At 65.5% G+C, this 22,501-nt stretch overlaps 2 protein-coding genes and 1 long non-coding RNA gene across 3 annotated transcripts; 2 read left to right on the plus strand and 1 right to left on the minus strand.

Annotated features, from left to right (window-relative positions):
- Positions 1-503: 503 nt before the first annotated feature.
- On the plus strand, positions 504-12,556 carry ANKRD52 (ankyrin repeat domain 52). The gene is made up of 28 exons (XM_062608921.1): positions 504-660; positions 1,657-1,740; positions 2,351-2,429; positions 2,880-2,950; positions 3,598-3,798; positions 3,872-3,959; positions 4,426-4,568; positions 4,656-4,868; positions 4,950-5,028; positions 5,315-5,429; positions 5,535-5,617; positions 5,712-5,829; positions 6,248-6,316; positions 6,487-6,627; positions 6,745-6,822; positions 7,030-7,141; positions 7,441-7,512; positions 7,792-7,993; positions 8,109-8,196; positions 8,297-8,414; positions 8,984-9,203; positions 9,437-9,524; positions 9,799-9,882; positions 10,025-10,170; positions 10,283-10,365; positions 10,700-10,782; positions 11,014-11,105; positions 12,284-12,556. The coding sequence occupies exons 1-28, from the start codon at positions 634-636 to the stop codon at positions 12,526-12,528; spliced, it is 3,222 nt and encodes a 1,073-aa protein (XP_062464905.1). The 5' UTR covers positions 504-633; the 3' UTR covers positions 12,529-12,556.
- A 2,769-nt stretch (positions 12,557-15,325) lies between these two features.
- LOC134158708 (uncharacterized) lies at positions 15,326-16,608 on the plus strand. The gene is made up of 2 exons (XR_009962877.1): positions 15,326-15,418; positions 16,075-16,608. It is a non-coding gene; the product is annotated as an uncharacterized LOC134158708 (long non-coding RNA).
- A 1,073-nt stretch (positions 16,609-17,681) lies between these two features.
- LOC134158710 (zinc transporter ZIP5-like) lies at positions 17,682-21,862 on the minus strand. The gene is made up of 10 exons (XM_062608922.1): positions 21,534-21,862; positions 21,308-21,468; positions 21,035-21,209; positions 20,071-20,240; positions 19,842-19,982; positions 19,673-19,721; positions 19,403-19,582; positions 18,547-18,627; positions 18,281-18,471; positions 17,682-17,838 (listed from the first exon to the last, which is right to left on the minus strand). Exons 1-10 carry the CDS (start codon positions 21,829-21,831, stop codon positions 17,689-17,691), a joined length of 1,596 nt encoding a protein of 531 aa, XP_062464906.1. The 5' UTR covers positions 21,832-21,862; the 3' UTR covers positions 17,682-17,688.
- Between the last annotated feature and the right edge of the window lie 639 nt (positions 21,863-22,501).

The raw sequence follows: 22,501 nt of genomic DNA on the forward strand, positions 1-22,501 counted from the left end.
CGCGCGGGGGGTGATGGGAGCTGTAGTTCCGGTGGGGGCGCAACCGGGGGCAACCGGGACCCGGGGGCGGCTCCGAGGGGAGCCCCGGTGGGACCCCCCCCTCCCTCTCTCCCTCCCCGCTCCCGGGCCCCGGGGCCCCGCTCCCCGTGGGAGCCCCGCGTTCACCCCGCAGGACGCGGTGGGTGGGGGGTTCCAGCCCCGTGCCCGGTGCCGGTACCGGACGGGAGCGCCGGGGCCCGGCCGTCGCCTTCCCCCCCCTGCACCGTGCGGGGCGGCCCCGAGGCCGTGCCCGGTGCCCCGTGACACCCGCGCACGTGGCTGCTGCCATCGACGGCCGCTCCCAGCCGTGGGGATGGGCCCCGCACACGGGCACGGCTCCGCCCGCGCTGGGCAGTGACCGGGGCTCGCAGCGGCGCCCGTGGGGCGGGGGGACCCCGGCGGTGGCCGGGGCTGGGGCTGGGGCTCGGGGCCCGGCTCGCACCCGGCGCTCCCGGCCGGCGGCGGCGCTGCGGCCCGGCCGCTCCCCGAGCTGTGGGCGGGCCCAGGCGCTCCCCGCCCCGCCAGAGCCGCCCGAGCGGAGCCGCCGCGGCCGGAGCCCGATGCCGGGAGCTGCGCGCTGAGGGCGGCCCCGAGATGGGGATTCTCAGCATCACGGACCAGGTACCGCCAACCGCGCCCGCCCCGCGGGCCCCGCGCCCTGCCCGGCCGCGCCGCTACGCCAGCCCGGGGATGCGCGGCCTAGTGCGGGCCCGGCCTCAGCCGCCGCCCCAGGCCGCGGCTCCCGCCCGGGGCCCGCTCCCAGCGCTGGGGCCTCCCCGCCCGGCCCCGCTGCTCGCTGCGGCCGGGACCCGCGCTCCGGGCCGGGGGCATCCCCCGGTCCATGGAGCGCGGATGGGAGCCGGGACCGGAGCCTCGGCCGTGCCCCCCCCCCATCCCCCGCGCTGAGGCAGCGGCCCCGGGTGCAGGGGGGACCCCTGTGGGCTTTGGGGGTGGGTTCGGGGTGCGGGAGCGCCGGATCCCGTCCCTGCCATTGCGAGGCCTCGCTCGGGAGCCGCCGTTCCCGAGCATCCCCGGCCCGGGGGAGCTCGTCCGGATGCTCCCGCTCGTGGCTCCGTGGTCCATGGAGACCCGCTCGGATGCGGGAGCTGGGCGCTGCCGGCCCCGGGCACGGGGCTGGATTCCAGGCTCCGGTGGGGCTCCCTCCTCGCTTTCCTTTATGGTGACCCGGCCCCGCTGCAGCCCTCGCACCGACGGGGGCACCGGGACCCCTCGGGACCCCTTCCCTGCGCCGGGGTTCAGCATCCAGCAGCGGTGCTGAGGCCGCTGCATTCCAGGGCCGTGACTCAGGCGTTGCCTCTGACCCCGGGGGTTCCCGGTGTGGAGCTGCTGGGATGCGGGGAGCATCCCCCTCCGGGAGCTCGGGAGAAACCCACTGGGGGCTGTGCTGGGGATGCCGCGCTCCCAGCCCCGTGGAAACGGCTCCAAGGGAGAGCTCAGAGCAGCCCCGGGACCCCTGGAGGGCGGCTTTGGGCGAGGGATGCAGGAGCAGGACAAGGGGGAAGGAACGGCTTTAACGTGGCCGAGGGGAGCTGGGAGCTCGGGTTGAAGCTGCCCCCCTGCAGCCACCCTCACGCGTGCTCCCCGTCCCCTTCGCAGCCTCCTCTGGTCCAAGCCATCTTCAACCGCGATGTAGAGGAGGTGAGGTCCTTGCTGAACCAGAAGGAGAACATCAATGTCCTGGTGGGTGCTGCCCTCCCCTCTGGCCGTGCTCCGGGTCCTTCCCATGCACAGAGACCCCCAGCTGGTCCCGTTCCATGCGCAAGCCTTAGGGATGCTCTTGTTGCCGGCTGGGTGCCACTTCCCCATCCTCCCTCCTTGTGCAGCGCGAGCTGGTACCAAACCCTCATTCCCCCCCTCAATTTGCCAGATTTTAACCTAATGCAGAGCAATTCCTTGGGTTTTCCGTGCCCAAACCCCCAAACCCGGGGCTGGGACCGCGTCGTGCTCCTCGTGTTCGCTTCCTGCCTTTGATCCGTGGGGTGTTCCTTGAGGAAAGCCTCAGGCAGGGCTTGAGCCCCCAGCCCGGGAGGTGCCCGGGCTCAGATCAGATCCCACCTCGGCTCACCCGGACCCTGCAGCCCTTATGGGTGGCTGTGGGATGGGCTGAGGAGCCGTGGTCGCACCCCGCTCGCCTCAGCTCTGCCCTCCACGCGCAGGAGGTGGTGGCTTTGAAGCAGCTTCTCCCTGTCCCCATCCCGGGACGCTGCACGCAGGAGGGGCTGGAGCGGGGCAGGGAGCTCCCTGCCCCCCAGGCTCATCCCCGCCTCCCGTTCCTTCCGTCCCTGCTCAGGACCAAGAGCGCCGAACGCCGCTGCACGCTGCTGCCTACCTGGGAGATGTCGCGATCCTCGAGCTCCTCATCCTGTCAGGTAGAGGCCGGGGGGCCTGGCTGGCTGCTGGCGCTGCCTCCAAGGCGCCTTCGTGCCCTGCTCTGCTCTCAGGGCTGCAGAGCACCCTTGGGTGCCCCGGGCTGGGCCGCTCGTGCCTTTGGGGGGGAGCTCTCAGCAGCACAGGGCCCCAGAGGCGCTGGGGGTGCGGGACGCGAGTGCTTTGCCACCTTCCCTACCTGATGCCCTGCGTTAGATCTGGCCTCTCCCCTCGGATCCCACCAGGAACCATTGGGTCTGTGCCTCCGGAATCCTTGTCCTAAAGCAAGGAGCGGAGCTGCCCCTTGGCTCTGGACCCCACACCATGGTCCCAGCCCCGGCTCCCAGTGCTTCCTTTGGCCCATCCCAGGGCCTGGCTCTCCCCAAGCCCCCCCCCCTTGCTGCCGTGGGGCTCCTCTCCATGCCCTGACCCCCTCCCCACTCCTCCCATAGGTGCTAACGTCAACGCCAAGGACACGGTTTGGCTCACGCCCTTGCACCGCGCGGCCGCCTCTCGCCACGAGGTAGGATCCTTCCCACCCTCAGCGCTGCTCCGTGCCTGGGGAGCTGCGTTTCCTCCTTCCCCAGGGGCTGATCCAGGCTGTGGTGGGGCTCTTCTCCCCCTTCCCTTCGGGAGCTGATTCCACACATCCCATTGGGAAGCTTTCCTTGTTCTCGCCTGCATCCCGTGTCACTTGAGCATGGGCTCAGTGGGCAGCAGCCGTGGGACGGGGCACGGGTGGGTGTGAGCCTCTGCTGAAGGGGTTTGTGTGCTGGGACACTTCTGGGCTCGCTGAACACAGGAGCTCAGGGCGCTGAGGCTGTTCCAGCGGCTCCAGAGGGATTCCTGCCCGCATCCTGCTCCTGGCAGCGCTGGGTTTAGGTGATGCCCACCCATTCACCCAGCCCTGGGAGGGAAGAGCTGCGACGGGGCTCCAGGGTGCCTCGTGCAGGTCCCACAGCCACCAGGCTCCAGCCTGGAGGATTCACGTGGGGAAGATCCCTTCTCCCTCCTCACTCCCAGAGCCTTTTAAGGGGAAAGCACGGAACCAGGGCCCGAAGGCAGGAAAGGAAACGGGTCCTTTCCTTCGGGAGCAGGCAGGGAGATGCCGCCGGAGAGCCGCAGCCGCCCGCGTTCCAGCCCCTTTCCTTTCCCCTGTGCTCCTTGCAGAAGGCCCTGCACCTCCTCCTGAAGCACTCGGCGGACGTCAACGCCCGCGACAAGCACTGGCAGACCCCGCTGCACGTGGCCGCCGCCAACCGGGCCACCAAGTGCGTGGAGGCCATGGTCCCGCTGCTGAGCACCGTCAACGTGGCTGACCGCACGGGCCGCACGGCGCTGCACCACGCCGTGCACAGCGGCCACCTCGAGGTGGGCACCCCCCCAGCCCTGCCCTGCCCGCCCCACGGCCCCAGGGCCCCGCTCATTGCCTCTGCCCATGCAGATGGTGAACCTGCTGTTGAACAAAGGGGCCAGCCTGAGCACTTGCGACAAGAAGGACCGGCAGCCCATCCACTGGGCCGCTTTCCTGGGTAGGTTTTCCCCATGGGGATCATGTTGGGTGCTCGTCCCGTGTTCTTGTGCGTTCCCGTATGGAGCCAGGGTGAGGATGTTGGGGCTGGGGAAGAGCAGCTTCCAGGGGCTGAAAGGGGGTACAAGGATGCTGGGGAGGGACCTGCAGCAGGGACTGGAGCGATGGGACAGGGGGTGATGGGTTCAGAGTGGAACAGGGGGAGTTCAGGTTGGAGATGAGGAAGTTCTTCCCTGTGGGGGTGCTGGGGCGCTGGGATGGGTTGAATGGAGAAGGTTTGGATGCTCCATCGCTGGCAGGGCTCAGGGCCAGGTTGGAGCCTTGGGTCCAGCGTGAGGCCTCCTCACCCATCATCACGGACCTGGCTGACCTTAACGTCCTTTCCAACCCATCCCCTGCTTGGGGCTCCCCCTTCTTTGGGGTGCTGGGGCTTCGCTCTCCCTGGCTCTCACTGCTCCTTTCCGCAGGGCATTTGGAGGTGCTGAAGCTGCTGGTGGCGCGGGGGGCCGATGTGATGTGCAAGGACAAGAAGGGCTACACCCTGCTGCACACGGCGGCCGCCAGCGGCCAGGTGGAGGTCGTGCGGCACCTCCTGCGCCTGGGGGTCGAGGTAGGAGCTCGGGGTGCAGGCCCTGAAGGCTCCGGGTGCTTCTGGAGCCCCCCATGCCACGGGGCTTGTCTCTTGTCGCTGCCTTAGATCGATGAGCCCAACACCTTCGGGAACACCGCCCTCCACATCGCCTGTTACATGGGCCAGGACGCCGTGGCCAATGAGCTGGTCAACTACGGCGCCAACGTCAACCAGCCCAACGAGAAGGGCTTCACCCCCCTGCACTTTGCTGCCGTCTCCACCAACGGGGCCCTGTGCCTCGAGCTCCTGGTGAACAACGGCGCCGACGTCAACTTTCAGGTGCGGGCTGGGGGGCAGCAGGGGTAGGGGAGGAAGGGGAGGGCGATGGGAAGGCCTTGACGGGGCTTCTGCTCCCCACAGAGTAAGGAAGGGAAGAGCCCCTTGCACATGGCTGCCATCCACGGCCGCTTCACGCGCTCGCAGATCCTCATCCAGAACGGTGAGTGCTGGCCCCCGCCTCTCCCCCTGCTTCCGGAGCTCGGGGCCTCTCCGGTTACCAGCCCTGTGCCCTCAAGGGCAGCCAAGTGCACAGCCAAGGCGCTGCCATTCCAGGCAGGTCACAGCCCCAAAGGCAGTGCTGCTGCAGTGCTTGGCACTGCCCCTGCCCTCAGCCGGGCTCCTCCGGGCCGGGAGCATCCCCTCGTCCTGGAGCAAGGGGGAGGCCGGGTTTGGGTCAGCACCCATGTGGGGATGCAGCAGAGCCCCGCTCGGCGTCTCCTTTGCAGGCAGCGAGATCGACTGCGCTGACAAATACGGCAATACCCCCCTCCACGTTGCTGCTAGATATGGCCACGAGCTGCTAATAAGTACTTTGATGACGAATGGTGCTGACACTGCAAGGTAGGGAGGGGGATTCCTGCTCCTCTGGGCTGGAGGCTGCGGGAAGGCTGGGCTGACCCGTGCCGCCCTCCCTCCTCCTCCTCCTCCTCCTCCTCCTCCCTGCAGGCGTGGGATCCACGACATGTTCCCCCTGCACTTAGCTGTTCTCTTTGGGTTCTCCGACTGTTGTCGCAAGCTGCTTTCCTCAGGTCAGTGAAGGGCTCCTCCTGCCATGGAGGGGGGGGCACAGGATGGGGGGCCACCCCCCACCCCGACCCTCCTTGCTCCGTTGCCTCCCCACAGGTCAGTTGTACAGCATCGTGTCCTCGCTGAGCAACGAGCACGTGCTGTCTGCAGGCTTCGATATCAACACGCCTGACAACCTCGGCAGGACTTGCCTCCACGCTGCTGCTTCGGGGGGGTGAGCTCTGCATCATCCCCCCCCCTTGCCCCAAACCAGGGCCCCCCTCCCTGCCCAGTGCAGGGTTCTTGCGGTCAGAGCCCCGGGGTGGAAAGGGAGCCTTTGGGCCGTGTTCTGTTTGACTCATCCCATCACCCCCTCTCTGGCTCTTCACCCATCTTTAAAGGGGCTGAAACACCCCCTCGGCTCCTAAAGGGCTCCTGAGCTGATGGCCCAGGGGTGGAAGTGGGGCTGTGAGAGGGGGAACGTGGCTGCAGTGATGCTGCCGAGGGCTCGAGTCCTCCCGAGGACCTGGGGAAGAGCTTTGTGTGTGCAGCCCCCAGCCCAGAGGCGGCTCCGAGCCGCGCTGCGGCACGGCTACGACAAGGAGCCGGTGTCCCCGTGGTGTGTAACCCCCCCCTCCACCTTCCTCCTGCAGGAACGTTGAATGTCTTAACTTGCTGTTGAGCAGCGGTGCTGACTTGAGGAGGAGGGATAAGTTTGGGAGGTGAGCGTGCTGGAGGCCCCGGAGCAGCCCGAGAGGCACAATCCAGCCCCATTGGGTGCCTGCTGCTGCTTCCTTCCCCCTGTCCCACCCCAAAGGGTCCAGCTCTGGCCCCAGCTCCTGCCTTTGCTGCCAGGCTTGGTGCTGAGCCCCTTCTCCCTGCCCTTTGCCAGGACCCCACTGCACTACGCAGCCGCCAACGGCAGCTACCAGTGTACGGTGACCCTGGTGACAGCAGGAGCCAGCGTCAACGAGGCTGACTGCAAAGGCTGCACCCCCTTACACTACGCTGCTGCTTCGGACACGTACAGGAGGTGGGGGGCCCCTCGTGCTGCTCCGGCCCCTCCGCGGGCTCGGCTGTGCCCTGGCCTCCTCCCTGCTGCTGGGGCTGGGTGGTGGCAGCAAACAGAGCCTGGTCCCTGCCCTTCCAGAGCAGAGACTCATTCAGGACCCAGCCACGACACTGAGGAGGAGCCACTGAAGGAGTCCAGGATGAAGGAAGCGTTCTTGTGAGTGGCACTTGGTGGCTGTGCCCCTCTCTTCCCTGCCTGGGGACGCTGGGAGCACCTCCCATCTGCTGAGCCCTGGGGTCTGATGGGCTCACTGCATCCTGGTCCTCACTTCCATGCCTTGGGGATGGGGGGGGTGACCACAGCATCTCCTCTGAGCTCAACCCTGCGTAGCTCAGCCTTTCCCCTTGCCCTTGCTGGTTGCAGTTGTTTGGAATTCCTGCTGGATAATGGTGCTGACCCGTCCCTGCGGGATAAGCAGGGATACACCGCTGTCCACTACGCAGCAGCCTACGGCAACAGGCAGAACCTGGAGCTGGTGAGTGAGCTGCAGGAGAGCATCCCGTGGGGCTGGGGTTAGGGGCAAGGCAGGGCTGGGGTAAAGCAGTGGGAGCTGTTGTGCTGGGAAGGCCGTGGAGGAGAGGGGGAAAGGGCTTTTTGGGGGTGCCCCTGCCTGAGGGCCAAGGAAGAGCTCCTGCAGGACCTCAGAACCGGCTGCAGGGCCTTGCTGTGGGCCCCATGGTGAAACCCTGTGAAGCAGATGAGCAGTTTCCCTAAGCAGAGCCCCAGCCCCAGCCCCCGTGGGTCACCTGTGGGCTTTGTGCTGTGCTCTTGCAGCTCCTGGAGATGTCTTTCAACTGCCTGGAGGACGTGGAAAGCACCATTCCAGTCAGCCCTTTGCACTTAGCTGTAAGTAGGGCTGCCCAGCCCCGGTGCTATGGGGGGGTCCTGCTGTGTCCTGGTGGCTCCAGGCTGGTCCCTGCAGCACCAGGGCGCAGGAGGGAAGGTGCTGCCCCTGCTCCACGTCCCTTGGGTTGGGGATATCACCCCCCCTTGGGAGCCACCTCCTGTCCCTGATGTGCCAAGGGCTTTGTCAGGGACCGAGAGGTGACGGAGGGACCCAGAGGGGGGCATTGGTGGGTGCAGCTCCTCCAGGCAGGGCCCTGCCACGGCGTGCTTTGTCCTCAGGCCTATAATGGTCACTGTGAAGCCCTGAAGACCCTCGCTGAGACCCTGGTGAACCTGGACGTGCGGGACCACAAGGGGCGGACGGCGCTGTACCTGGCCACCGAGAGGGGCTCCACCGACTGCGTGGAGGTGCTCACCAGCCACGGCGCCTCGGCCCTGGTCAAGGAGAGGAAGAGGAAGTGGACCCCTCTCCACGCTGCAGGTGAGGGGCAGGGCGGGCACACGGGGCCGGGGTCCCGGCGGGATGCGGCTCCCGGTGGCAGGGACATCCCCAGCCGTCCATAGAGGAGTGATTCCCCCTTCCCTCGTGCCTCCAGCTGCCAACGGGAACACGGATTCCCTGCACCTCCTCATAGACAGCGGGGAGCGGGCGGACATCACCGACGTCATGGACATCCACGGCCAGTGAGTCCGGCCGGGGCCGAGCGCGCTCGCAGGGGGGCTGGGGCTGAGCCCCGCTCACTGCCGAGCTCCTGCTCCTCCCTGCTGCCTTCCCCCGCTGCAGAACCCCGCTGATGCTGGCGATCATGAACGGCCACGTGGACTGTGTCCATCTCCTGCTGGAGAAGGGATCCACGGCCGACGCGGCCGACAAGAGGGGAAGGACCGCGCTGCACCGAGGGGTGAGCGTTCCCTCGGAGCCCCTGCTCCTCCTCCTGCGGGTTGCTCCGTGGAGTCATGGAGTGCTTTGGGTTGGGAAAGGCCTTGAGGTCATCCAGTTCCAGCGACACCTTCCCCTGGAGCAGGGGGCTCCAACCTGGCCCTGAGCACTGCCAGCGATGGAGCATCCAAACCTTCTCCGTTCAACCCATCCCAGCGCCCCAGCACCCTCACAGGGAAGAACTTCCTCATGTCCAACCTGAACTCCCCCTGTTCCACTCTGAACCCATCACCCCCTGTCCCATCGCTCCACTCCCTGCTGCAGGTCCCTCCCCAGCATCCTTGCACCCCCCTTCAGCCCCTGGAAGCTGCTCTTCCCCAGCCCCAACGTCCTCAGCCTGGCTCCTATGGGAGCTGCTCCAGCCCTTGAGCATCCTCTGCCCTCCAGCTCCACGTCCTTACCCTGAGGCCCCCAGCACCGCAGGGCCGGGGGGGGGGGTCCCGCAGAGCAGAGCAGAGGGGCAGGATCCCTCCCCGCTGCCGGCTGCTTGGAGGCTGAGCTGGGCCCCGTGGTGCTGTGCCCTGCGTGCAGGCCGTGACGGGCTGTGAGGACTGCCTGGCCGCGCTGCTGGACCACGATGCCTTCGTCCTGTGCCGGGACTTCAAGGGCCGGACCCCGATCCACTTCGCTTCGGCCTGCGGGCACTTGGAGGTGCTGCGGACGCTGCTGCAGGCAGCGCTCTCCACCGACCCCCTGGACGCCGTGGTCGACTACAGCGGCTTCTCCCCCATGCACTGGGCTTCCTACAGCGGTGAGGGGCGGTGTTGAGCCGCTTGGGAAGGGCTCCCCTGGGAGCGAGGATGGGGGGGGTTTGGTCTCCTTAAGGAAGGAATGAGACAGGAAAAGAGGGATCAGGGAATTGCTGAGGCTGCTCCGGGCACCTTCCACCCCTCCTCGCTGTCCCCCAAGTGAGGACGGGGCCAGATGGGTTCGGGTTCAGGTAACCTAACCCTAATGCTCTCCTGCCCCCTCTTCCCTCCGCAGGGCATGAAGATTGTCTTGAATTGTTACTTGAACACAACCCATTCGCGTACCTTGAAGGAAACCCCTTTACTCCATTGCACTGTGCAGTGTAAGCAGCACCTGGGACCTGCTCTGGGGGCTGGGGGAGAGGGGACCCGGAGGAGCTCCAGACCCTGCCCTTCCCACCAAGGGCTCGGTGAGGGCAGCACCAGCAGCTCCTCAGGGTGGTACCTGGAGCCCCATTGAGCACGCAGGGGGTGGGTTTGGGGAGCACCATGAGGGGTAAAAGGCTTCTTTCACCCTAAACGACCCCAGGAGCGTGCTGCAGTGGGCTCGATGCTCTTTAATCCTGGTCTCCCTTCCCTTCTCCTCCCCACCATCAGAATTAACAACCAGGATGGCACTGCTGAGATGCTGCTGGAAGCATTGGGTGCCAAGATTGTGAATAGCAGAGATGCCAAAGGAAGGTGAGCGCAGCCTGGCCCCCGGCCCTCCCTCGTGGCCCCCTCGCCTTGGGTGATGGCTGGGACCCCCTGCTCCCTTCCCCTGGCACGGAGGGACCCCGATGCCCCTGCAGCCTCCTCCTCACCCCATCTCTTGCCTCGCCAGGACTCCCCTTCACGCTGCTGCCTTTGCAGACAACACCCATGGTTTACAGCTGCTCCTGCGCCACCAGGCCCAGGTGGACCTGACCGACAAGCTGGGGAGGACCCCGCTCATGCTGGCCTCCGAGAAGGGGCACTCTGCAGCAGTGGGTGCGTGCTGGGCTCCCCGGCGTGGGGCTGAGCCTCGCGGGGCCGCCTGCCTGCTCTGGGGCCTCGGCCCCACGCCTGCCCCACAGCACCTTCGCCCTCCTCCTCGTTGCAGAGTTCCTGCTGTACCAGGCGAAAGCCAACATAACTGTGCTGGATGTCAACAAGAACACAGCTCTTCACCTGGCCTGCAGCAAGGTGGGCACCGCGCTCACCGCCACCGGCCCCTTGAGAGGGGTCTCATCCAGAGCAGAGCCGCAGGCGCTGCTCCCTCAGCTCCCAGCAGCTCCGGCTGGAGCACGGCCTGAGGATGCTCTGGGCTCGTGGTGGGAGCACATCCATGGGGTGCAGGGGATGGAGGAGGCAGCAGTTTGGCTTCCTAAGCCCTGCCAAAGCAAAGGGGTGGCTCCTGTGGGAGGTTGGGTTTAGGGAACGTTTCTGTATCCTGAGCATCCCCATTCCAGTGGGGCAGCTCCAGGTCAGCCCCAGGGCTCCTGCTCGTGCTCCCTGAGCATCCTGCTCTCCTTTCCAGGGCCATGAAAAGTGTGCCTTGTTGATCCTGGGGGAAACCCAAGACCTTGGCCTTATCAATGCAAGTAACAGTGCTCTGCAGATGTGAGTACTGGGGAGGAGCTGGCTTTGCTGGGTGCCGGGGGGGGGGACACGCAGTGGGGATGGTGGCAGCAGCCAAGGGGGTGCTGGGGGCTTCCTGGCTGCCTGGGCACAGCTCCATGCATCCAGGTCCTTTTGCAGCCGCTCTGCCCCCACGCCTGGAGCGTGTCCATGGGGTTGGGATGCTGTGGCCCTGCCTGGGTTCATGCTCCTGCCTTGTCCTGCTCCCCCCAGGCCGCTCCACATCGCAGCACGCAATGGGTTGGCCGCCGTGGTGCAGGCCCTGCTCAGCAGAGGGGCCACTGTGCTGGCTGTGGATGAAGAAGGTGCGTGTTCCCCACGGGTGCTGGGGGGGGGCAGTGGAGGGTCCCCAATGGGTACTGGGTGCTCCCCAGGGAAGCGCTCAGCAGCAGCTCCATGTCCTTCCCGTGCCTCTCAGCTTGGGGCATTGCAGGTGAGGAGAGCGGTGCCCTGGGGAGGCATTCCCAGGTCCCACAGCCTGGAAATGCATCCCTGCCTCCCCTGCTGCACCTCCGGGTGCTGCCAAGGCACAAACCCAGCCCGGGCTCAGCCACTCACTCCCCTGCAAGTGGCTGTTGTGGCCTGAAGCTCTGCCTCCCAGCAGGGTTCTTGCTCTGCTGCAGGGCCTTTAGGTTATGGGATGTTACAAGAGGAATATAAGTTATGTGTCTATGGGTTAAGTGCAAGGATAACGGGAGTAGGGTGTTGGAAGGGGAATATAAGTTATATATCTATGGGTTAAGTGCTAGGATAACAGGAGTAGGATCTTTGAAGAGGAATATAAGTTCTGTGTCTATGGGTTAAGTGCTAGGATAATGTGAGTAGGGTGTTGGAAGAGGAATATAAGTTATATATCTATGGGTTAAGTGCTAGGCTAGGATAATGTAAGTTACATATGTATGGGTTAAGTGCTAGGGAAGAGGAATATAAGTTATATATCTATGGGTTAAGTGCTAGGATAACGGGAGTAGGATCTTTGAAGAGGAATATAAGTTATATATCTATGGGTTAAGTGCTAGGATAACGGGAGTAGGGTGTTGGAAGAGGAATATAAGTTATATATCTATGGGTTAAGTGCTAGGATAACGGGAGTAGGGTGTTGGAAGAGGAATATAAGTTACATATCCATGGGTTAAGTGCTAGGATAACGATAATCTTTGAAGAGGGAGTCTATGGGTTAAGTGCTAGGATTATGAAGAGGAATATAAGTTAATATCCCTGAATATGTTATGTGTCCGGGGCTGATCTTTGAAGAGGAATATAAGTTACATATCCATGGGTTAAGTGCTAGGATAACGGGAGTTATGGAATATCCCTGTGGTGCCGGGGCTGCGGGGGCTTTTTGCTTGTGTCTTGCTGCTCCTGCCCCGCAATTCCTGCTGTCTAAAGCCAAAGCTCATCCCCAAGCAGGGGACGAAACCTGCCCTGACCCCCGCATCCCATGGGGCAGGCACCGCTCCTTCAGCCCTCTCCTCTGCCCTAGGTCATACCCCAGCCTTGGCGTGCGCTCCCAACAAGGACGTCGCCGACTGCCTGGCACTTATCCTGTCCACCATGAAGCCTTTCCCCCCTAAGGACACCATCGGCTCCTTCAGCTTCAACCTCCTCAAGAACTGCGGCATCGCAGCCAAAACGGCCGCCTGCGGGGCTCTGCCCAACGGCAGCTCCTGCCCCTACGGCAAGGACCGGCCCAGCGCCATCGGCCTCGACGGCTGCTACTCGGAGTAGCGGCAGCTGATGGGTGACCCGATCTCTTTATTCTATTTATTTAGGAGTTCTGTGCATCTAGGGCACTTTAAAGGAGAACAAGACTGGGCAGGGCCCCCCCCGGGGCCGAGCCAAGAGTTCAGCGCGGCCTCGTCCCGCTGGATGTGCCCATGATGCCATCCCCGGCCCCGTCCTCCTCCTGCTGCGCTCAGGGTGGGAGATGGGTGCTGATGGGTTTGCCCCCCCCCCCCTTCTCCCCCCCCCAAAACCTTTTGGTTCTGATGGTTTCTGTCATCCCCTTCCCCCGTCCCCCCCCCGTTTTTGCTTTGTTCCCTTCCTCGCTCCATCCATCGGGATGGGGAAGCCTGAACTCTTGGTGGGGTGATGGGGGGGGGGTGGGGGGTAGGGGGTGGGAGCTGCTGCTCCCTTTGCAATCGCTTCCCAAGCTCATCCTCCCATTCCAAGACACACTTGAATCCAGATCTACTGTACCTGGGACGCTGAGCTCCCCTTCAGGCAGCTCTCATGGGTAAGCAGCACGGGTGCTGCTGCCCGAGCCCGTGCCCAGGCTATGGATGCGCTGCTGGAGCCTCCCTCCCCTTTACCAGGCACTTTAGGGATTCTCTTGGTTGGGTTTTGCTGCCTCTGGCCGAGGGTCAGATCCAAGGAATCGAGGCTTGGCCCAGGTTCCAGTCCCTGTTTGCTTTTTTTAGTTAGAGAGAGAGAAGAAAAAAAAAAGAAGTTATTTATAGCGAAAAGGAGCATTTTCCTTGGGGAAAAACCCAACAAAATCCATAAAAAATCCCCCCTCTCCGAAAGCCTGCCCCTTTCCAGAAGGACAAGAAATGCACTTCAAAGCCCTTGCTCCCAGCCGGGGGAAACCTCTGTGTATTTTTCTACTGCAGCATCGTGGCGTGCTTGTGGGGTGATTGTGGTGTTCATTTTGGGGGGGGGGGGGGTGGTTTGGACCTTTAGGAATCCCATTCCCGCTGCAGCTTCGAGGCCCTGGCAGATGTTGCACTGCTCCATGTTATTCCCTTTGGGGTCGGGGCTTCTCCCCCCTTCTTGCCCGCTCGGGGTCCCCGTAACCGTTCCCACGTGCACAGAGCAGCCCTCTGGCCACGAGGCTCTTCAAAGCCAAAGACTGGGATGCAGAGAGCCGGCAGAGAGGGATCAGCTTGGCCCTTCCCAACCCGCAGCCCCCCCACCCCGCCGTGGGTGCCCTCAGGCCGGGAGCAGGGAGCAGAGCATCCCTGCATCCTCCCACCCTGAGCCTCATTCCGAGAGGATGCTGAGGGAAGGGGCTCTCTTGGGGTGAGGCTGTGCTGCTGCTGCGGCCCCTTCACGCTGTTGCTGTCTTCGAACCAAAGCCAAACTCTTCCGAACCAAATAGGACGTTTCAGGCTTGGCCTTTGGGTGGGGATGAGCACGTTCCCTTCACGGGGCCCATCTCAGCTCCCTCCTCCCGGCCCGTGCCCAACCCGCACTTTGTTCAGCGAAGCACTCGAGAGGTTTATGCCGATGGGGAGATCCCTTTCCCCCCCCTTCTCCACCCCATCCCTTGGAGCTTGAGCGCGAGCGTTGCCCCTTCTGCACCGAGTTACCTCAGTTCGCATCCGGAAGAAACTTGAACCCCCCGAATCCTTTGGGAAGATCCTTGCTCAGTGCTGGGCGGCGGAGAACTGGACCCAGAGCCTTGTTTACAGGGATGGAGCCCGCCTCCCGCTCTTCCCCTTTCCCAGGAGGAATTCCGCCATCGCTTTCTCTCCTCTGCTCGCTGCCGACCCCAACCCTCCCCGCTTCAATGGGTTCAATGGGGCCAAAGTCCTGAGCCTCCCATCTCCGAGGGCACGAGGGGCTGAGCTGCTCCCGGCTCCCAGGGCTCCGCCGTTCCCATCCGCGCCCTTGGCCTCATCCTGCTGGGCCTCGGGCCGGGACTCAGCACCCTTTCCCTTGGGCTGGAGCGTGGCTCAATGCTGCTTTTCCTTCCCCCCCCCTTTCCATCTCTCTGTTCTTCAGCAGTGGTTGTGTGGTTGCTCAGTCCCGCTCCGCTCTCGTTGGCCTTGTTCCTTGCGCCGCGTTCCCTGCCCCTGAGACAATCAATGGGATCTCTGTAAGGGCTTCCCCCCGCCGAGCCCCGCTTCGCTCGCGAGGGCTCTCCCCTCGCTCCCCTTCCCCTTTTGGGCTTCCCCGAAGGAAGGATGTCGGTTCCAGCAGCGCAGCCGTGGCCTGGGGCGCGGGAGGGAGGGTGGGCAGGGGCAGGGATGCGCGGGGCGGGCGCGGGCCCCGGTCTTGTTCTCCTTTAAGTGCATGGTACCCCGCTGGCAGCACCGCACAGCTTGACAATTCCAGGCCTCATCCAGGAGTCTGCTCCTAGCGCATCCCTTTAGCGCGCCACGAGATCCGGGGGCGCTGTGAAGAGGGGCGGAGGGAAACTTCCGGGGTGCCCCCATCTCCCTCCCTCCCCAGGGCCCTTTCATGCCAAAGTTGGACCATTCCCGCTTCGCTCCCACCAAGCAGTGACTTTTTGGCTTCCCCCCCCTCCCCATTCCCAAAGCTATTCCAAGCTCTTGGACCCCCGGCTCCCCCCCACCTCACCCAACCTGGGGACCCAAGGAAGTCTCTCTCCGCCCCCTTGGTCCAAAGCACTTGCTTCAAGTAATAAGCACTTTTGTTCGAGCATGAGTCTGGATTCCCTTTAGCATCCCATGGGATAAAGCGAGCGACCAAGAGCGCGAGGGAGTCTTTGGGTTGATTTTTGGTCCCGTTTGGGGTTCCAAACGGGAGGAGAATCCATGGGGAGCAGCTGGGTGTTGAGGGAGGCCGAACCCAAGAGCACAACTGCATCTCAATCCAGGGTGGATTTGCACTGCCACTGCTGAGCCATAGAAACTGCTGACAAACACTGAATGTAGGGGCCGGGGGGGGGGCAAAGGGGGGGCTCGGCCTCCATTGGGCACTGAATGGAATTCACCCCCCCATTGCTCAATGATGGGGGGGGGGGGTGTTGGTGCTGGGCCTGAGCTGCAGGTGAGGTGAAACGTGGAGCTCTGGATGGTTTCCCCCCTCCCCTCTGCCATTCCCTTCTCCTAGCCCGGGATGGATGGAGCCAGGGGGGCCCCGAGCATCTCCCGCAGCCCCAAACCGGGAATGGGGTGAGGGCCATGTAAAAGTAGCACTAAAAGCAAAGCAAAGCCCCCCAAAACCATGGAGCAAGGGTTAGGGTTGGGGTTGGGGTTGGGGTTGATCTTCCCATTCCAACCACTCGGAGCAAGGGAGGAATGAGGGAGACCCCGACACCCCCCCCCCTAATCCTGGACCCCAAAGCCAATCCTGGTGTTGGGGTTGTGGGGAGCTGCTCCTGCTCCATCCCGGGGCCCTGTGGCCGCAGGGACCACAAGGGGGGCACCCCAGTGGGAATGGGATGGGGGCAGGCTCCCCTTTGCCTTCAATAAGAAACCAAAGGAAAATCCAACCCCTTCCCCTCCCGGCCACGCGGATTTGGGGCTTTTTTCCTTCTCTCCCTTTTCTCTTCCCTCCTTCCCCTTGTTTCTGTTTCTCTCCAAGGACACGAGGAGCTCAGACCTCTTCTCCTGGCCCAATCCTGCCGGGCTCAGCACTGCTGGGTGCGTTTGCAAGGAGAAAACATCCCCCCCCCCCCCCCCAAATCCCACAGAGCCGGGAGGAGGCGGAAGCATCACCTTTGGAACGGGGATGCGGAGGGTAACAGCATCCCTGCTCTTTAGTTCCACATCCATGGATGGGGATGGAGCCAGGGTGGCTGCAGTGGGGTGGGGGGATGCATCCCTATGGGCTTTGAAGGCATCTTGTAGCGAGCTCTGTGTCGATCCCTGTGTGTAAATGCTGCACCTCTGTATCCCCTGCACATCGACGTGTGTGTGTCTTGAAGCTAGGACAGACCTCAGCACCCATCAGGTAGCAACAGCCCCCCCCAACCTCTGCCGTGTCGTCGTGTGCGTGCAAAGCGGTTTCGTGTGTGGGTCCCGAGGAGGGGGACGCAAGAGGAACAAAGCCTTACTCGACCCAGTCCCATCGGTAGTGTTCGTCCACTTGAAACCAATAAAGTGAAACGCATGGAAAGCTCCAGGTGGGCGCCGGGCTCTCCATGGGGGGGGGATGAGGGCCCTAAGGGGTGTTTCTGTGGGGCTCTGCGCTTGGGTCCCAAGGGGTTGCTGCTCCTTGGAGCCCATGGGTACCACGGACCCGCTGCTGCCTTGCGAGCCCTGCATCCATGGCAGGGGGGGATGGATGAGGATGGAGTCACCGGTTGGGATGGGGCCGGGAGCGCGTCCGGATGCTGGTGGCTTCTTCCCCTCCCTGAGCTCGGGCTCTGTGAGACGTGGCCGGTTCGGGGGGTGAAGTTTGGGGTGAGCAGAAGGAGGCCAAAGCTGATGGAAGGCTTGGGGGGGGGGTGGGTGTGAAGGTGCCTTGGAGCTGCCCCAACCAGAGGCTGTGAGGAGGGGAATGATGCTCGGAGCCGGTCCTGGTCCTGCCGTGCCCATCCCGCATCCCAACCCTGGGCATCCTCCTCGGAACCACGCCCGTGGCCCCGGTGATTCCTCTGGGCACTGAATGGGCATCGGGGGACGCTCAGCTCCTGCCTTGCTCATGGACCCCCAAATCCCGTCCCTGGGCAGCCCCCACCTCCGGGGGGGGGGATAACAGCTCCAAACCGGGCGCTCTGTGCCTCCGGTTGGGAAAGGGAGGTGTTGCGTGGTGTGATGTCATCGCTGACGTCATTTTGTGGGGTGCTTACCCTCATACCCCCTATATCGGGGGTTCCCCCCCCAAGCATCAGCACCGCCTCTGTAGACAGAGCCGGGGGGCGTGGCCTCCTCTTCTGATTGGTCGTTACGGATGGAGGCGGGGGCCTCGCATCCCGCCGTTGCCGTGGCAACCGCGTCCTCCTCGCTCCTTATTGAGGGGGTACCGGGGGGGGGGGAACCGGGACCCGGCGCCCTCGTTTGAATCAGTTCCGTTTATTAAAACGCCGTTGTTCGAGGCCCCCGGTCCAAGGGGACGGAGAAGGGGAAACGCCGCCGGGGTCCGCCCCGGAGCCCTCCCGTCCCCGCGGGGAGGCAGGGACCGGATGGGGATGAACCCCCCGGGGATGCTGCGGGGGGCGATGCCCGGTGCCGGGGGGGGCTGCAGCGGGGCCGCTCAGGGCTGCAGCCAGGCGCGGACGTGGCCCTCGGCCAAGGCGATGCCCATCATGGTGCCGCTGCCCAGCAGGAACCCCGCGTTCTGCAGGAGGAAGCGGCCCCACGAGCCCGCATCGGGGTCCTCGGAGCGGCGCAGAGCCTCGGGGAGCTGGGGCAGAGCGGGGTCAGCACCGGCCCCACTGCTGCCCCATGGCTGCCCCACCACTGCCCCACGGCTGCCCCACCACTGCCCCATGGCTGCCCCACCACTGCCCCATGGCTGCCCCACCACTGCCCCATGGCTGCCCCACCACTGCCCCATGGCTGGCCCGCCGCTGCCCCATGGCTGCCCCACCACTGCCCCATGGCTGCCCCACCACTGCCCCATGGCTGGCCCGCCGCTGCCCCATGGCTGCCCCACCACTGCCCCATGGCTGCCCCACCACTGCCCCATGGCTGCCCCACCACTGCCCCATGGCTGGCCCGCCGCTGCCCCATGGCTGCCCCACCACTGCCCCACGGCTGCCCCACTGCTGCCCCATGGCTGCCCCACCACTGCCCCATGGCTGCCCCGCCGCTGCCCCACGGCTGCCCCGCCGCTGCCCCCTTACCATATCGGCCAAAGCCACGTAGAGGAAGACGCCCGCGGTGAGGGTGAGGATCCATGGGGTGAGATGAGCCGCGCTCTGCCCCACGGCGGCCCCCGCCGCCGCCCCCAGGCAGGAGAGCAGAGCCGAGAGCAGGTTGAGGAGCAGGAGGCTGCGCGGGGACGTGCCCGCCTGCAGCAGCACGGCCAGGTCGCCTATGGAGGGGGGAACGTGGGGGCTCGAGGGGGGGGCCACGGCCACCGGGGGGCTCGGGGGGGGCAGGACCATACCGAGCTCGTGGGGCAGCTCGTGGCAGAGCACGGCCAGGGCGGTGCTGAGCCCGCTGGGGATGCTGTGCGAGAAGGCGGCACCTGCGGGAGGAGGGAGCTTGAGGCCGGACCTGCACGGCCGCCGGTGCACCAGGTACCGCTTGTGCCTGTGCATCCCTTGTCCCTGAGCATCCTTACGCCTGTGCATCCCTGTCCTTGTGTATCCTTATCCCTGTGCCTCCCTATAGCCATGCATGCCTTCTCCTGTGCATCCCTGTCCCCCTACATCCCCATCCCCTGCATCCTTATCCTTTCTGCATCCCTTGTCCCTGTGCATCCCTATCACTGTGCAACCCTATCCCTACATCAACCCATCCCCTGCCTCCATACATCCCTATTCTGCATCCCTTGTCCCTGTGCATCCCTATCACTGTGCAACCCTATCCCTGTGCATCCCTATCACTGTGCAACCCTATCCCTGAGCATCCCTATCACTGTGCAACCCTATCCTGTGCATCCCTATCACTGTGCAACCCTATCCCCGTGCCTCCATACATCCCTATCCCTGTGCATCCCTGTCTCTGTCCATCCCTATCCTCGTGCCTCCATACATCCCTATCGCTGTGTATCCCTTGTCCTGTGCGTCTATATCCCTGTGCATCCCTTGTCCTGGGCATCCCTTGTCCTGGGCATCCCTGCCCCCGTGCATCCCTATCCCCATGCCTCCATACATCCCTATCCCTGTGCATCCCTTGTCCTGTGCATCCCTTGTCCTGTGCATCCCTATCCCCGTGCCTCCATACATCCCTATCCCTGTGCATCCCTACCCCCGTGCCTCCCTTATCGCCACGCACCCCGCTCCCGGTGCCCCCCTCACCGATGGCCAGCCCGTCGGTCAGGTTGTGGACCCCGTCGCCCAGCACCACCATCCACACCACGTCTGCGGCCGCGGGGCCGGGGGGCAGCGCGGGGCCGTGGGAGTGTCCGTGGTGGGGGGGGGCCCCGCGGGGCATCAGCTCCAGCTCCGCCTCCGGGGCCGCCGGCCGCGGCTCAGCCCCTGCCATGGCGGGGGGACACCGGGGGTGGGCTCGGGGACCGGGGCCGCTGCTCGGTACCGGAGCGGGGGGGGGGGGGGGGGCGGTTTTACCTCCTCTTAACGGCGCCAGGACCCCAGCGCCTGCATCCGGGGTCGGTCCCTGCTGAAGGCACCACCGAGGGGTCGGGTGCGGAGCCGGACCCGGGGGTGGTGAGGAGTGGGAGGAGGGAAGCCCCAAGTCCCGCACCCCCGCTCAACCCCCGGTGCCTCCGGCCCTCACCGCGGCCTCGCGGCTCCGGCGCAGCATCCCCAGGAGCAGCTCGAGCAGGAAGAGGAGGTAAATTCCGCCCAGCACCGCCAGCCCCTGCAGCACCGCGGGTCCCGGAGCCGCCTCCGCCGCCTCCGGGTGCTGCCCCTGCGCCTGGGCACCGGGGATGCGCGGCTCAGAGCCGGTGCCTCCGGTGCCCTCCCCGTGCGGCCCCGGTAACGCGGGGGGCTCCGGTACCTACGTGGGGCCAGAGGTGGAGCAGGGCGTCCCCGCAGAGCGTCCCCACGGCCAAGGCCACCAGGAAGGCGAGGAGCGAGCGGAAGAAGCTGCGGCTCAGGAGCGGGACGAGAGCCACGGCCCCCGCCGACGGGAGGCTGATGAAGGCGACGGCCAAGAGCCCCCAGCCCAGCGCTGCGGGACGGGGCAGGAGCCGGGGATGGAAGGGAGGAACGGGGGGGTGCGGGGATGGGGCACAGGAGACGGGGGGGATGCGGGGGAGCCAGGGATGGGGATGCAGGGACAGAGCCCACATGGCCCAGGTGATGGGGGACCTGGACCTCAGGGTGCAGGGACACGGGGACCGTACCCTGGGGGATGCAGGGATGGGGAATACAGGGACCTGAGGATGGGGCTGCAGGTACAGGGGAGCCAGGGATGGGACATGGGGTGCTGGGACATGGGGAAAGGGAGGAAGGTGGGGATGTGGGACGGGCAGTGAAGGATGGGGTGGTGGGGAACGGGGACAAGATGCAGGGATGATGATGGAGGGGTGACGGAGCCAGGGATGGGGATGCAGGTACAGGGCACTCAGGGTCCAGGTGATGGGGAACCAGAGGCTCAGGGTGCAGGGATACGAGGACCAGACACTGAAGGATGCAGGGATGGGGAGCACGGGGACCTGAGGATGGGGCTGCAGGTACAGGGGACCCAGGGATGGGACATGGGGTGCTGCGGCATGGGGAAAGGGAGGAACGTGAGGATGCAGGATGGGGTGGGACAAGATGCAGGAGTGATGATGGAGGGGTGGGGGAGCCCGGGATGGGGACGCTGGGTCCCAGCTGATGGTGGGGGACCAGGGGCTCAGGGACCAGCCCCTGGTGGATGCAGGGATGGGGCATCACAGGATGGAGCTGCCCGTACAGGGGCCGCAGGGGTGGGTTCTGAGGGACCGGGGAGCAGGGTCAGGGCCCCGGTGTGGGGGTTACCTGCCCACGGGCCCCCCCCGGGGGGGGGCAGCTCCACGTCGTCGCTGTGCTGGATGCAGACCCTGCTGTCGATCTGGTAGAGCAGGGCCGGGCAGAGCAGCGAGAACTGCTCCGGGGTGAGCTGCGCCGCCGCCTCCAGCCCCACGCTCACCAGGAGCTGGCTCACGTTGAGGCACTGTGGGGCCGGCAATGAGCGGCCATGGGGGGGGACACAAGGGGGGGACACCCCCATAGTGACACCGAACCCCCAAACCCCCCCGGATCCCTGCTCACGTCGTGGTTCAGGTGCTCAGCGCCGGAGGGCTCCAAGCCCAGGACCCTCCCGAGCAGGCTCAGCCCCGGCACCGGGGGGGCCCCACGGCTCTCGGTGGGTCCCGGCTTCAGGGTGCTCTGAGCCCGCGTGGGTCGGGGGCTGCGGGGCAGAGCGCGGGGTGAGTCCACGGAGCAGCACGGAAGGGAACGGAAGGGGAGGATCGGGGCCGGATGGGGCCGCGGTACCTGCCGGGGGCCGGGTCCCCGCCGTGCTCCCATAGCGGGTGGCGGTGGCGGTGCCGCTCCTCCTGCACCTCGAGCAGGTCGAGGTGGCTGACGTGGCCGTGGCCCAGCTCCTCGTGCTGGATGCGAACCACCCGCACCCGGCCCAGCCCCAGGCTCCCGAGCAGCCGCGCCAGGCCCTCGGACGGCAGCGTCCCGTTGGCCCCCCCGTAGTGCCCGAAGAGGCGCCGCAGGTACCCCCCGTGCTCCGCGCTCCCCAGCGCCAGCAGCAGCGGCAGCACCAGGAGCCCGCGGCCGCCCATGGGGGCTGCGGGGACAACGCGGAGGGGAAGGGGGGGGCCCGGTTAATGTTTGACCATTGGGGGGAGAACGGCGCTGCCACCACCACCACCCCCCCCCCAATCCATGGGGCTGCGACCCCTCCATCACCGCCCCATAGCCCCCAGTGCTGCCTCCTCCCCCCCCCCAACTTGGGGTGCGTGGTCCCCCCCCCCATCGCTCCGCGGTACCGGTATCACCCCCCCCCCCCCCCCATTCCTCACCTGCACCGCGCTCGCTGCACCCAACCCGGGGGGGGGCAAGGGTCACCGTGGGGCTGCTCCCATCAGGGAGGGGCCACGCATGGATGGGGGGGGGTCTTAAAGGGCGCGGTGCGGGGATGGACCCTGCAATGGGGCAGAGGCAGCGGCAGGGGCTCAACCTTTATTAACCCCCCCCAAAGGCAGGGGGGGGGCGGGGGGGGGCCCCGTTATCTCTTGCTGCTCCTCCGCGTCTCTTTGCCGTTGCTGAGCGGGGGGTGCCCGGGTTGGCTGCGGGTGATGCGGCCGCTGGGGGGGTGCGCGGGGGGGGCCCCGTTCCCATTCTGGCCCTCGGGGGCTGCAAGAGGAGCAGAGGGAGGGGGAGGAGGCAGCGGGATGGGAGCTGGGGGGGGGACAAGGAAAGGGGGGGGAAGGGGATGTGGGACCTACCCGG

Source organism: Pezoporus occidentalis, unplaced genomic scaffold, assembly GCF_034315485.1.
Source record: "Pezoporus occidentalis ecotype Australia unplaced genomic scaffold, CSIRO_AGI_Poc_V1 ctg1312, whole genome shotgun sequence".
In the NCBI taxonomy this organism is placed as follows: domain Eukaryota; kingdom Metazoa; phylum Chordata; class Aves; order Psittaciformes; family Psittacidae; genus Pezoporus; species Pezoporus occidentalis.

Bases quoted from the DNA above. Each gene is read 5' to 3' on its own strand.
- LOC134158710 (XM_062608922.1), bottom strand. From the start codon at position 21,831: ATGGGCGGCCGCGGGCTCCTGGTGCTGCCGCTGCTGCTGGCGCTGGGG. The intron at 21,210-21,307 runs GTGAGCAGGGAT...CCGGCCCCACAG, and splicing joins CTGAGCACCTGAACCACGAC to TGCCTCAACGTGAGCCAGCT. The intron at 18,628-19,402 runs GTGAGGGGGGCA...CTCCTCCCGCAG, and splicing joins GACCGACGGGCTGGCCATCG to GTGCCGCCTTCTCGCACAGC.
- ANKRD52 (XM_062608921.1), top strand. From the start codon at position 634: ATGGGGATTCTCAGCATCACGGACCAG. The intron at 4,569-4,655 runs GTAGGAGCTCGG...TCGCTGCCTTAG, and splicing joins TCCTGCGCCTGGGGGTCGAG to ATCGATGAGCCCAACACCTT. The intron at 8,415-8,983 runs GTGAGCGTTCCC...CCCTGCGTGCAG, and splicing joins GGACCGCGCTGCACCGAGGG to GCCGTGACGGGCTGTGAGGA.